The 12,509-nt window shown below is 36.6% G+C and overlaps 1 protein-coding gene across 1 annotated transcript in view; it reads left to right on the forward strand.

Annotated features, from left to right (window-relative positions):
• NYAP2 (neuronal tyrosine-phosphorylated phosphoinositide-3-kinase adaptor 2) overlaps positions 1 to 11,011 on the forward strand; it is a 335,042-nt gene extending 324,031 nt beyond the window's left edge. Inside the window, exon 7 of the mRNA XM_055380579.1 lies at positions 10,082 to 11,011. Within this exon, the coding sequence (XP_055236554.1) occupies positions 10,082 to 10,087 (6 nt within the window). The 3' untranslated portion in view covers positions 10,088 to 11,011. The remainder of the gene's footprint in view (positions 1 to 10,081) is intronic.
• The last annotated feature ends 1,498 nt before the right edge of the window (positions 11,012 to 12,509 follow it).

A 12,509-nucleotide genomic window follows, 5' to 3' on the forward strand; every position in this document is an offset into this window, starting at 1 on the left:
GGGTCCTCTCAGGTCAGCTGGGGCTCTGCCTTGTGTTCTCATCCAGGGGCCAGGCAGACAGTGCCACCACCAATCTGGAGTTTTATACCGTATTCCTAGCAGAAGAGAGGGTGTGGTGCCTTGCAGACAGCTCTTAAAGCTTCCACTTAAAAGTGATAACATGTCTCTCCCACTCACATATCATTCACAGGGAAATACCTAACCTCAAGGGCACTGCAAATGAAATCTACTGTGTGTTTCTTAGAAGTACAAGAAATTAAGGAACTACTACTCCATGGAATAAAAATATATTATACCTAAAAAGAATGAGGCAGATAAATATGTTCATATGTCAATTTATAAGTTCCATTGTAGTTCTACAGTGTATTTAAATTCCATTGCTATCTTGAAAATACATATATTTGTATATGTATATATACATTCATGTAAATGAATTGACAAAGTTTTGAAATTGTAAGACCAACCATTAACAAGAAGATTGTGGCACAGCGTTGGTTGGGAGTAGTGATGGGATACTTTAACTTTTACTTTATATACTGTAATATGTTTTTCAAAGTATAATTGTAGAAATGCATTAATATTGCTTGCCTGATTTAAAAACTAATTTAAGAACGTCACCAAAGTTTCTTGGACCTTCTTTTTCCATTTCTTTAGATGGAAAAAAATAATTATCAAGAGGTGAACTGGAAAAATAAAGTTACTATCTGCATCTTATAAGTCCCAAGATATATTTGTGTAGATTTACTATCTATATCTTGTATTTCCCAAAAAATATTTGTGTGAATTTACTCTCTATATTGTTTATGTCCCAAGTAATATTTGTGTGGATTGGTGAAGATGCATTCTATAATATTAGCTGTTCCCAAATCAAGGAGTCATTAACTTTTATCAGACCAAAATATATTTTACTAGGACATTTTAGCCCTTGGTCTCTTCCCTGTGGCTCTCCCATTTCTTAAAACAAAAGAGTTGTTTAGGAAAAAAGTCCTGGTCCTTTTTCTCAATAGTCATCACAGTCATCACTTTCACACACACACACACACACACACACACACACACAGAAACACCATCCCTACCACCCCCCAAAAACACACCCCCAACATACACACACAGGGTTGTTGATTGTCCTAAGCTAATTCATATATATATCATATATATTAATATATATGTATATCTACATATCTATTTATGAATGTATATATCTATATATGTGTATATATGTGTATATAAAGATATCTACATAGATGTGTATATATGTGTATATCTATATAGATATGTATATGCATACATATCAGACACACACACATACATTTATATGATATGAATAGATTTATTATAAGAATTGGTTCAGGTGATTATGGAGGCAGCCAGGTCCCAAGTCCCCAGATCTGCAGGGTGATTGGCAAGTTGGAGACCCAGGAGGACTGATGATGTCATTTTAGTCCAAAGATTGGCAGGGTGAGACCCAAGAAGAGCTGATGTTTCCATTCAAGTCTGAAGGCAGGAAGAAAACAATGTCCCAGTTTGAAGGCACTCAGGCAGGAGGAGTTCCCTCTTATTCAGGGAAGGGTCAGCCTTTTGGTTGTATTCAGGCCTTCAACTGATTGAATGTGCCCCACGCACCTTAGAGAGGGCAACCTGCTTTACTCAGTCTATTGATTTAAATGTTAAATAAATAATTTTTAAAAACCCTCACAGAGACACCCAGAATGATGCTTGACCAAATATCTGGCTACCTCGTGGCCTAGTCAAGTTGACATAAAATTAACCATCACAGAAGCCTCAGAGTACGATGAACTTGCTTCTGCAACTGCTAGTTTAGCTAGATGTTAACTTTGTAAAAAATAGATTGTGGAAATGTATAAGCCACCATGCTTATCCTCTCACAATTTTATCATATGTAAGCCTATCAGGAACTGTATTTTAATGTCATGATAAATCTGTGCTCAGTTTTATATATCTTGGTCTCTGTGCAATAATTAACCTGATTCTTAAATAAATTGTAAAAAAGCTTCAAGAACATTTTATGAAATTCCCCTTGGTGGCATTAAGCACTAAGGAAGCTAATTGATTCCTTAAATTTTCAGTTAAGCCAGTGTATTCTTACTTACATGTTGCCCAATTATCTAATCCGTGTTTATCAAAATAGATTTGCCCTCTTACTTAGTAAACTTTATTTGAATTTTCTTTTATTTTATTATGCTTTAAGTTCTGGGGTACATGTTCAGAAGATGCAGTTTTGTTACATAGGTATACACATGCCGTGGTGGTTTGCTGCACCCATCAACCACTCACCTACATTAGGTATTTCTCCTAATGTTATCCCTCCCCTAGCCCCCCACCCCCCATCAGGCCCTGGTGTGTGATGTTCCCCTCCCTATATCCATGTGTTCTCATTGTTCAACTCCCACTTATTTGAATTTTCAGAGAATAAATTGCCTTCATGAATTTTTCTTCATAAGCTTTTATCTTGTAAGTCATATTAGGAAACTTTGTTCATTAACTACTTAACTTTTCATCTTGGATTATAGATGAAGAGGAAAACCTCTGAAAATATAATTCTAAGGAAATTGGATGTGATATATTCCATCCAGAAAACAGTTTTGTTGAATGATCACTGCTCAGGAAGACTGTCAGAAATTCTTATCAATGCACTTGGCTAAAAATCATCAAGGCAATAATTTTATGGTACTTTATATTTTCAAGTAGAATTATATTTATTAAGCCTGATTAGTAGTCAATGGACCTATAAAGCTTGAAGCAAAGTAGTATCAGATTCATCAATCAAAGCATTAGAGGGTTAGAGGATTTTGCAAGATTATGTAGCCAGCACTCTTCCCATATTTAGACCTCAATGGTTCCAGGTTGTAAGAATCTATTCCACAATATTTTAAAAGCCCTCAGGATTCCCTAAGAATTTATTATCAAAAAAAGTATTGTATGGCAGCATGTAGCAATAATAAAACAGGTTTATGATATTTTTAAGCACAAAACTGAGACACTTTGATGATTTGTCTTTCTCCTAATTTCAAAAATTCATGAAATACTTGCTAATAACTACTTTCTTATTTCTAGAAGATCCTTAAAACTTTAATGAGAACGGTTAGAGCATCTACTTAAAATAACCACAGCTCCGACTTAACCCATTTAAATGGTCTTCCAATAAGAGAGGAAAGCAAAAAGGAGAAAACCAGAAAAAAATCAGAAAAAAATGTCTGATATTTGTAGGCCACCTGAGGACTCAGCATGAATTTGAACAGCCTTTAAGAGCTGCCAGTTCATCGGAGTCAGCAGCACATGGGAATTCAGCCTCCCAAGTGGCAGAAACTCTGCCTCCTCAGCCATCCTCTTAAAAGCCCATTTTCTCCAGCAGATCCCTGAAGGGCTGAGATGAAAGACATGGCATAAACAGGACTGGCCTTCAGATGCCCACAATATCTGGGAGACCTGAGGTTAGAATTAATAGATACGGGTATCTTTAGCTGTTTTTGTCTCCAAACATCTTGAGACCAGGTCAAATTTAGAAACAATTCTATTTGAGGAACTAAACCAGAAAGATTTATCAGTTAGGGTCAGGTTCAATTTCAAAAATATTTTTGTTTGGCCAGCTTTGCTTTCCAGGTTTGCTTTAGGAAAACGTGGGTTTAATGTTTGGTAAAACTCATTTACTAATTAAGGCTATTCTGTAGAACTATTTTCCAGCTCAAGTTGGAATTAAGATTCAGACATTTTTGGAGTGTGGTACATTGATCCTCAGGAAGTTATTGGAAGAATCAATTTTCTGGAGAGGTTTGGTCTAAAGGATCTTCTACACACAGGGTAAGGTAGTTAAAAAAGAAAAGCAAAATTAGATAAAATGTGCTAATTATTGAAGGACAATCCTAAATTAGAGATTTGGAAGAATCATAGAGAATGAATCTTTCCAGCAGCTAAGAATGCTCTGAACTGGGGGCAAAGGGTGAGAGTTCAGAAAAAATAGCATATAGTAAATCACTGATATTCATCCTTGGTAAAAGAACTTGTGCCTCCCAGTCTCTTCTAAAGCTTACATTCTTGAGTGTGGTGGGATTGGGGATGAGTGTTGGGTGTTGGAATTTCTATGGAGTTTGGGGAAGTCAAACACAGAGAAGATTTTTATGGTATTTCTATCAAAAACCCTAGAGTCTAACAAGTCTCATAGAGTCTGTCACATATGACCCAGGACCAGAAGGGTACCATGGAGGTGTAAAGTTAAGAAAAAATTTCACTAGCGTAACAGGAGGTGAAAGAGCAAGGCAAGTGTGGGAATATTGGGAAAGTAGGGGTGAGGGTTAGGACAACTCATCATCAGAAGTGGTTAAGGATCAACAGATCCCATAAGAATGCTACGGAACAATAAATACTTTATGTATATTACTAGTGTGATAAATGGTCAATATAAAAGCTAAGAGCAATGATCACAACTATCAGACTTTGGGACCAGGAGTGGAGAATGTGCGTTGAAGTGCATTTAAGGTAACTCTTCTTTCAGAGTGAGGGGGAAATAGGTGTCATCTTTATTAAAGAGTGTCAATAAGCATATCGTTGACAATTACAGAGGGAACCATCAGAAGATCTAAAAACAATCAAGATGAAAAGAGATTCATAGAGAATGGATAAGGAAATAAAGAAATAGACCAACGTTATACTTTAGCCTAATTTTTTTCTGTACAATTTAATGTTACTATGAGCAAGAATTACTATAATAAAGATGCAATGACCGTAACGATAATATCATTTGTGTAGTGGTTAAATCCATGGAGGTAAGTATGCCTGGGTTTTAAATCTAGCACTTATTCAGAGGCTTGAGAAACTTTCTTTAACCTCTCTCATCTTAGTGTCTTCACGTGTAAAATCAGGGAAATTGTAGCTTATTCCTAGGATCACTGCAAGGATTTAATCAGTGAGTCTGTTCTCTGAAAGTGAATCTGTGTACAGCATTTAGACATATGATAAATGCTATGGAAATATTAGGCTTTACTGCATAATACTTCTGATCCTTAACAGATTTATATTTGTCTACATAATGGTGATTCCTAAATCTACATAACTGGGGTTTGTGATGGTTAATTTTATGTATTAATTTGAGTGGACCACATGGTGTCCACATTAAACATTGTTTCTGGTGTGTCTGTGAGCATGTTTCCAGAGGAGATCAGCATTTGAATTATTGGTCTTAGCAAAACAGAGTGTCCTCCCCAATGTGGGTGGGCATTGTCCAATCCATGGAGGGTCTGAATAGGTTGAAATGTGGAAGGGGGACACACCCCTTTTGTTCCTGCCTCACTACTTGAGTTGGGACCTCTCATCTCATAGCCTCCTGTCTTGGGACTGGGGTTTACATCACTGGCTCCAATGACTTTCAGGCCTTCAGGCTGAATTACACCACGGGCTTTTCTGATGCTCCGGTTTGCAGATCTCAGATGGGGGACTTCTCAGCCTCCACAATAATGTAAGCCAACTTTTTATAATAAATATCTATATATGTGTGTAATATAAGTGTTTTATATATATATATATGAATGAATAGGTATATATAGATATATATGTGTGTGTGTGTGTATATATATACATATATCTCCTATTGGTTCTGTTTTTCTGAAGAACCCACACTAATACAATTATATCAACTTCTTCCAAATGGGTTACTTCCTCTTCATCCCACAGCCTGAGTGCCACGTTGAGATCCCACTGTATCTCACAGGGTTCACTGCAGTAACTCCCTTCCAGGCCTCCTTCCTCTCCCTAGGCTTTCAGTCCTCTAACTCCTTCTGCAAACTTCCTCCAAAAGATTTTGCTAACTTGAACAGATTCCTCTTTCTCTATTAAAGTCTTTAATTATTCTCAATTGTGTAAGGAGAGTTTCCACTTATTGGTAAAGCAGCAAATCTATTTTGCTCTCCTGCCTTCTGATCTTGACATCTCGTGAGCAAGCCATGCTAATTTTTTGTATTTATCCAAAAAATCTATAGAGATAATAGTTTCGTTCTATAGCAATTGAGCCTCATCCAACATAGATACTAGGATTTCAGTACATGCTTACTGAATGAATGAATTAATTAATGAGATAATAGAACTATAATAATGCTGTTGTTTGCTTGATTCTAGGAATACATAACATTTTTTCTAATCCTGAAGGTCTCAAATACTACATTTATAGGCTTCTGTGTCATATAAGTCCAATATGATGAGAAAATAAAAACCAATCTTTTCCCACATGTTTGGGGCTCATAGTCTTACCCAGAGTTGATCCTAAATACATATTTGTTAAATAATACATGAATGGCTAAGTGGATGAATGAATTAATATGTGTTCACTCTGAGCTCAATAATGCCTATTAAACAAAGTTAATTGAATTTAACTCCCAGCTGTATTTGAATTTTCACATTTTTAGAATTAAAAATTTCAATCCCTAGTATAGTTAAATGTCTTGGTGTTCTTAAAATAGGTGACATTTAAATGCAAAATTAGAGCCCAAAATCGTGTATTCAATGTTTTATCTTACAGTTCAGTGTATAGAATCTTTTACTCTATTAAAACCATTCACCCCCAAACATTAGTCTCCTTTTCAGCCTTCATATGTTCTTGCTATGCAAATGGCACAGAGAATCCCAGCTCACCAGGAGTTGTAAAGGGCCTTAGTCCCATCACCTGTGAGCGTGAACGCTGTGAAGGCAGATCTTTTCAAAGCAGAGTGGACGAGGGCCCAGACAGTTTAAAGCAGGTGTGTGATTAATGTGGGATGGTGAATGGTAATGGCTGGGAGCCAACAAGCACAGGAAGACAAGGAGAGGAGCTCAGCTCAGTGGAAATACCTGGTTGTATGTAAAAGGCTGATAAGAAAAAACCTCAATAAATTGTTTGGTCTTTAAAATACCAGGTTAACCTGGAGAATTGGGCCAAAGCTTAGTGGATATGAACCAGCTTCTGAGTTTCTTTTATTCTCCCTCACTTTTTCAGTATCAAAACTATTACCAAAGACTGGAGGGGCATATCTCTTGCTTTCTTCTTCAGGATGGGGATATTAGGAGCCTCTGAATGGAGTTGACATGACGAAAAACAGCTTGAACTTTAGAAAAGCAAATGAGTTTATCTCATTTCAATTACAGGGTTTTATGTCTCCTATTTAGTTATAAGAAGGCAGTATAAAAATTTAATTTCCTAGAGGCAGAAAACTGTGACAAACCTTATTCTTATTCCCTATGTTGCTTCTTGGATTTTGACAGCATGAGCTCTGGGTATAATTTCAAAGTGAACTAAGTAACAACACCACTGAAAGGGAGTGGTTAAGTCAGTCAGTGATAATCAATAGAAGTAATGAATAAATAAATCTGACCCTGAAGTCAAAAAGGAACTTAAAATTTATTTCTTGTTTCCAGATAAGAATGGCAATTAAAATAATAGTTCTATTCCTGGATGAGACCATGGGTTAATGCATACTTTAAAGTGACTTAAGAGTTGATTTGGACCTTAACAATTGTGACACAGGAACTCTGACATAAAACAAGTTTCTTCGGGTCTCTCTGTGATTCTGTCATCTGGGCCAGATTTTGACTTCAGTTTTGACAACTAGCTAGTCTGTACATTCATTGCAGTAATCACATTTCAAAAGTATGCATTTTTCTTTTGTAATTCTCTACTTACTCATCTAGAAGTTGTTCTGCTTCATGAGGAAGGGGTTACACCAGTTCTGTCCACTCTAATCTATCAGCACATAGCGTGGTACCTGACATAACTTGTGCTTAATTAATGGGTGCTGAGTAAAAGAGTAATGAGGTGCATTTGAAGACTAACTGTTGGACAGAACAAGTCATTGGAGGACAGCACGAGTATCAATAGTTGGTAACTGCAAAAAAGATTTTGGTGAAATTCAAGTAAAGACTGGTTAAAATTTTCCCAAAATGAAATAAATTCATTTATTAATTTTGGGAAAATGTGAGATGTTGAATTCCCTTTTACTTAGGAAAAATTTTATACTGGATCCTGGTAACAATCAAGGAGCAATGTATTGCTCAGGACATACAAAGCCTTTGATGACATAACCTTCCACTGTCCCTGGGCTTCTCCTGACCTTTCAGGCTTTTCTTCCTTCCCAGTCCATTTGCATTTCCCACTCTGTCCTTCCTGATCGTCTCCATTGCTTTTGTCGGTATGCTTCCTCTCTCTGGAACACTTATCTCCTCTTTGCAAGTAATCTCACTACCATTCTCTACATTTTAGAGTTAAAACTTTTGAGCATCCCTTCTGTGACTTGTGACCTCACTCTTTCTTTCTAACCTATTCCCTTTGGTAACTATCTCACTGCATTTTATGTATGCATTTTCCTTTTTCCCGAAGAGCATGAATCTATTGAAGTCAGAGATAATTTCTTATATCTTACTGAATCCCCACCATGGAAAATAGACCTCATGCTTCTCAGGGTATCAACAAATGACAGTAGAATGAATAAATCAGTGACTACTGGCCTAAGCTGTAAAGATTGCCTTGCTGCTTATGATGATTAATTTCATGTGTCAACTTGACTGGGCCATGAGGTGCCCAGTTATTCGGTCAAACATTATTCTGAGTGTTCCTGTGAGGGTGTTTTGTGATGCTTAACATTTAAATCAATAGATTGAACAAAGCAGATTGTCCTCCCCGAACTGGGTAGGTCTTGTTCGATCAGTTGAAGGCCTGAATGAAACAAAGAGGTTGACCCTTCCCTGAATACAAGGAAATTTCTCCTGCCTGACTGCCTTAGAGCTGGGAGATTGCTTTCTTCTTGTCTTTGAACTTGAATGGAAACATCAGCTCTTCTTGCATCTTAAGCCTACCAACTTTTGGACTGAAACTACATCATTAGCCCTTCTGGGTCTCCAGTTTGCCAAATACAGAGCTTGGGACTTCTCAGCCTCCATAATCATGTGAGCCAATTCTTTACAATAAGTCTTTCTTGGAGGATGCTGACTAATCCACTTCTTGTCAGTCAAAGCAAAGTAACTTGGAACATTTCTCTCTTTGACTTTCTAATTCCTCCTGATATTTTATGTTTGGATATAGTGATCTAGGTAACTGAGATTTTAAGATAAGCATTTGTGACCTATGAGTATTTTCTTTTCCTTTATTTTCCTTTATTTTCATACCTTACCTGTGCCACTTTCTAGCTCTTCCTTATAATAAGTTTAATATGTATAAATTGAAAACATACAATTGTAGAGAAAGAACATGCTTTTCTTATGAATTTTGTAAACATTTTCAACAACAAATGTTTAATAATATTTCTGCATATTTATATATAACCTATTTCCCTATCAATTATTTTTCAGTGATTCTAACTTATTGCTTTTTAGGAGCTTTGGAGATTTGAAAGATTAGTCCTGTACTTTCAGTGGTCAATTATTTTTAAAGGATTTCATAAAACTTTAAATGCATTTTATCTACTTGAATACAGGTTTACAGCTGTATAAAAAACTAAATGTTCATTGACAGTCAAAAAAAGAAAGACAGAAATGTTTTATAGAGAGAATTAAAATATTAAGGCCCATATTTGAGGGGATAAAAGTATAATAAAACTCTAATTATTTAGAATTCTGTTTTTTTCAGCATGGAAAGAATGCCTGAGATTATGGATGACATTAATGGTTATGATGATAATGACTGAAAATAAAAATAAAATACAAAGATAGGCTTTGGAAACTAAGTCACACTTAAAACTACTAATAATACTCGATATGCTGTTGGTTAGAAAATTAATCAGAAGTAAAATAACATTATTGTTTTGGAATTGTGTTTGGACCTTAACATTGTTAGCAAGAGAGAGATGTTTCAAAAATATTAAGATCATGTCATTCTATGGCTTAGCAATCAACAGTGGTTTCTTGCCTTTGGCACAAAATCCGATTTCCGATTTTAATCCATACATTCCTATTTGCTCTGGTCTCTGCCTATATATTCCTGTTCATGAAGTTTCAGCCCTCATGACCACATTCTTGCCAAGTTTATTTCTTCTTCAGTGTGTTTGTATTTACTGTTTCTCATTATTCAACTGCTTTTTAGCAAATCTTATTGGTTTTTGTCTTTCAGATCTGAACTCAGAAGTCACCTTCCTGGCCTTCTCTGAGAATCTGATTTGATATGTGGTCCTTCCCTTCTGCTCCAAGCAACAGTCTATACATCACTGCATTCATTTTCTTAAAGGCACTTATCAGAAATATTCTCTTCATTTATTTATCTGAACTACCATCTTAGAATTCAAATTCCATGGGAGTAAGCGTCCTGTCTGTCTCATTCACTGCCACATTTCCAGCTCCTGGGAAACTGCCTGACAAGAAGCAAGAGGGGAGCTAGAATGATCAAATGGGTTCCACATAAATCGTAATGTTGTCAAGGCCTTCCGGAAAAACCCTTAGAGTTAGCATTTGAGAATCTTTGCAGAGTGAATAATCCACTTTGTTTTTCCCTTTTCCCGAATACCACCACCAAATTCCACTCAAGGCATTTTCCCTTTCATCTCTCTTTCAGTGTTTTAAGTTGGGTATCTATTTCTTATTTCATAAATTTGCAGATTATGTGAAGATGAATTATATAGATATTTTATTCAGATGATGGACTCAAGATCTTATCCAGAAAAACCTACATCTCACAATACGCAGTAGACCATTTATAACACGATTGAATTAAGTCACTTTAATATCATAGGTGATATTCATCAAAGGATGCTACAATAAACACAATCCAATGCATTCTTATCCATATTTTATAATATATTTAAATAATTAAGTGGATATTTAATAATTGGGAATGGGCTCATGTTATAAAAAACAATCCTTAAAAGTCAGGATTAAATTTAAGAAAATTCAAAGATACATTTCCTCTATAAGGAGATTGAGATAAAAATCACTATTACTGGGAACTAGAAGTTTAATTTTTCACAGAAATTACTTGGTTGTGCTGAGATTTGTGGGTTGTCAAAACAAAGATGCTGCCTGCAGACACTTGAGAATAAATGCTTCCTTGAAGTCACCGGATACGCTTTTCATAATGTCATTTATACTTGACTCTTAGAACATTAAAAAGTGTAAATCATTCTTCAGAAACTAAATGAGGTAGCTGTGGCAAAAATTCAGTTTCGGCTGTGCTTTTGGCAGATTTCTGGGGCAGGTCTCTACCTGGCCTCAGGAAGAGGATTACTGTCACTTGAAGAGCACTTGAAGTAGCTCCTTGCCAAGATCACCATGATCTTCAATGGATTTGTATCATGATTGGATTATAGGGGTGCTGGGAAAATACCCTGCCATTATACTCTCTGAATCACCCTTAGTTTATAAGGAAAATAAACTAATTTATGCTAAGGAAAAAAATTCAAATATGCATATAACTCTAGTATTTCTTTCTTCAATAAATTTATTGAATATCCACTAGGTGCTAAAGAAGCTACCTGAAAGATTAATAGGATACAATTATACAAGCAACTAGCAACTTAGTGAATGGGATAAATATATCTGCTTGCAATGATGATATATTGCAACATGAATATTGTAGAGCACCAAACTCGAGAGAAAACGTGAGATAAACATTTCTGTAGAAGATCAGTTGAGTCTTAAAAAAAATTAGGAGGGTTTAGTAGTTCAAGGCAGAGTGGAGAAACACAGAACATTTTATGCAAAGGGGCACACAAGTGAAAGCACAGATCATGGTGTGGTGTTTCAACAGTGAAGTTTAGGCATTGTTGACAGTTCATAAAGTGTCAAGCAGTAGGTGGCAGAAAATGAGTATTCAGAGGCAGATTAAGACAGTGATATGAAAAGCTTTGCTAGGAAGCTTGACTTTTCAAAAATTCACCATGCCTTTTCTGTATGCTTGACACTAAGAAGTTAGAAAGGTACACCTCATGTTCCCCTGCCCTCCGCAACAAAAACGAGTGTACTCTTCACATGTCGAGCACCAAAGACTACAGAGAATGGGTCTTTACTTCAGGTGTGGACTGGACAGAGTTTGCTTTGGGGAGGGAGTTGGGAATACCTCATAGATCATTTCTTGTTTTCTTCATTCACTGCTCAGGTCCCAAGGCAGGCCCTAATTTTCCACTCTCTAGTGCTACCCTCAAGATGGTCTGCCTTTTCTATGTGGTCCTTTCATCCCCGTCTCTATCCCTGGTCTGACCTGGGATGTTCTCCACCCTGTAGCCTAGGATCTCTGAAAAAAGAAGAAAAAAGATAAAGACATACCAATTTACTGTGTTTCCTCGATTTCAAACATCTTTTACCTAGCCAAGAGTGGCTGGTTTGGAGAAAAAGTAAGAAAATTTTGCTTAAAGAATCTGTCTCCTGGCCGGGCGCGGTGGCTCACGCCTGTAATCCCAGCATTTTGGGAGGCTGAGGCGGACGGATCACGATGTCAGGAGATCCAGACCATCCTGGCTAACACGGTGAAACCCCGTCTCTACTAAAAACAGAAAACTCAGCTGGGCGTGGTGGTGTGCACCTCTAGTTCCAGCTACTCGGGAGGCTGA

Source organism: Gorilla gorilla, chromosome 11, assembly GCF_029281585.2.
Source record: "Gorilla gorilla gorilla isolate KB3781 chromosome 11, NHGRI_mGorGor1-v2.1_pri, whole genome shotgun sequence".
NCBI classification, from domain to species: domain Eukaryota; kingdom Metazoa; phylum Chordata; class Mammalia; order Primates; family Hominidae; genus Gorilla; species Gorilla gorilla.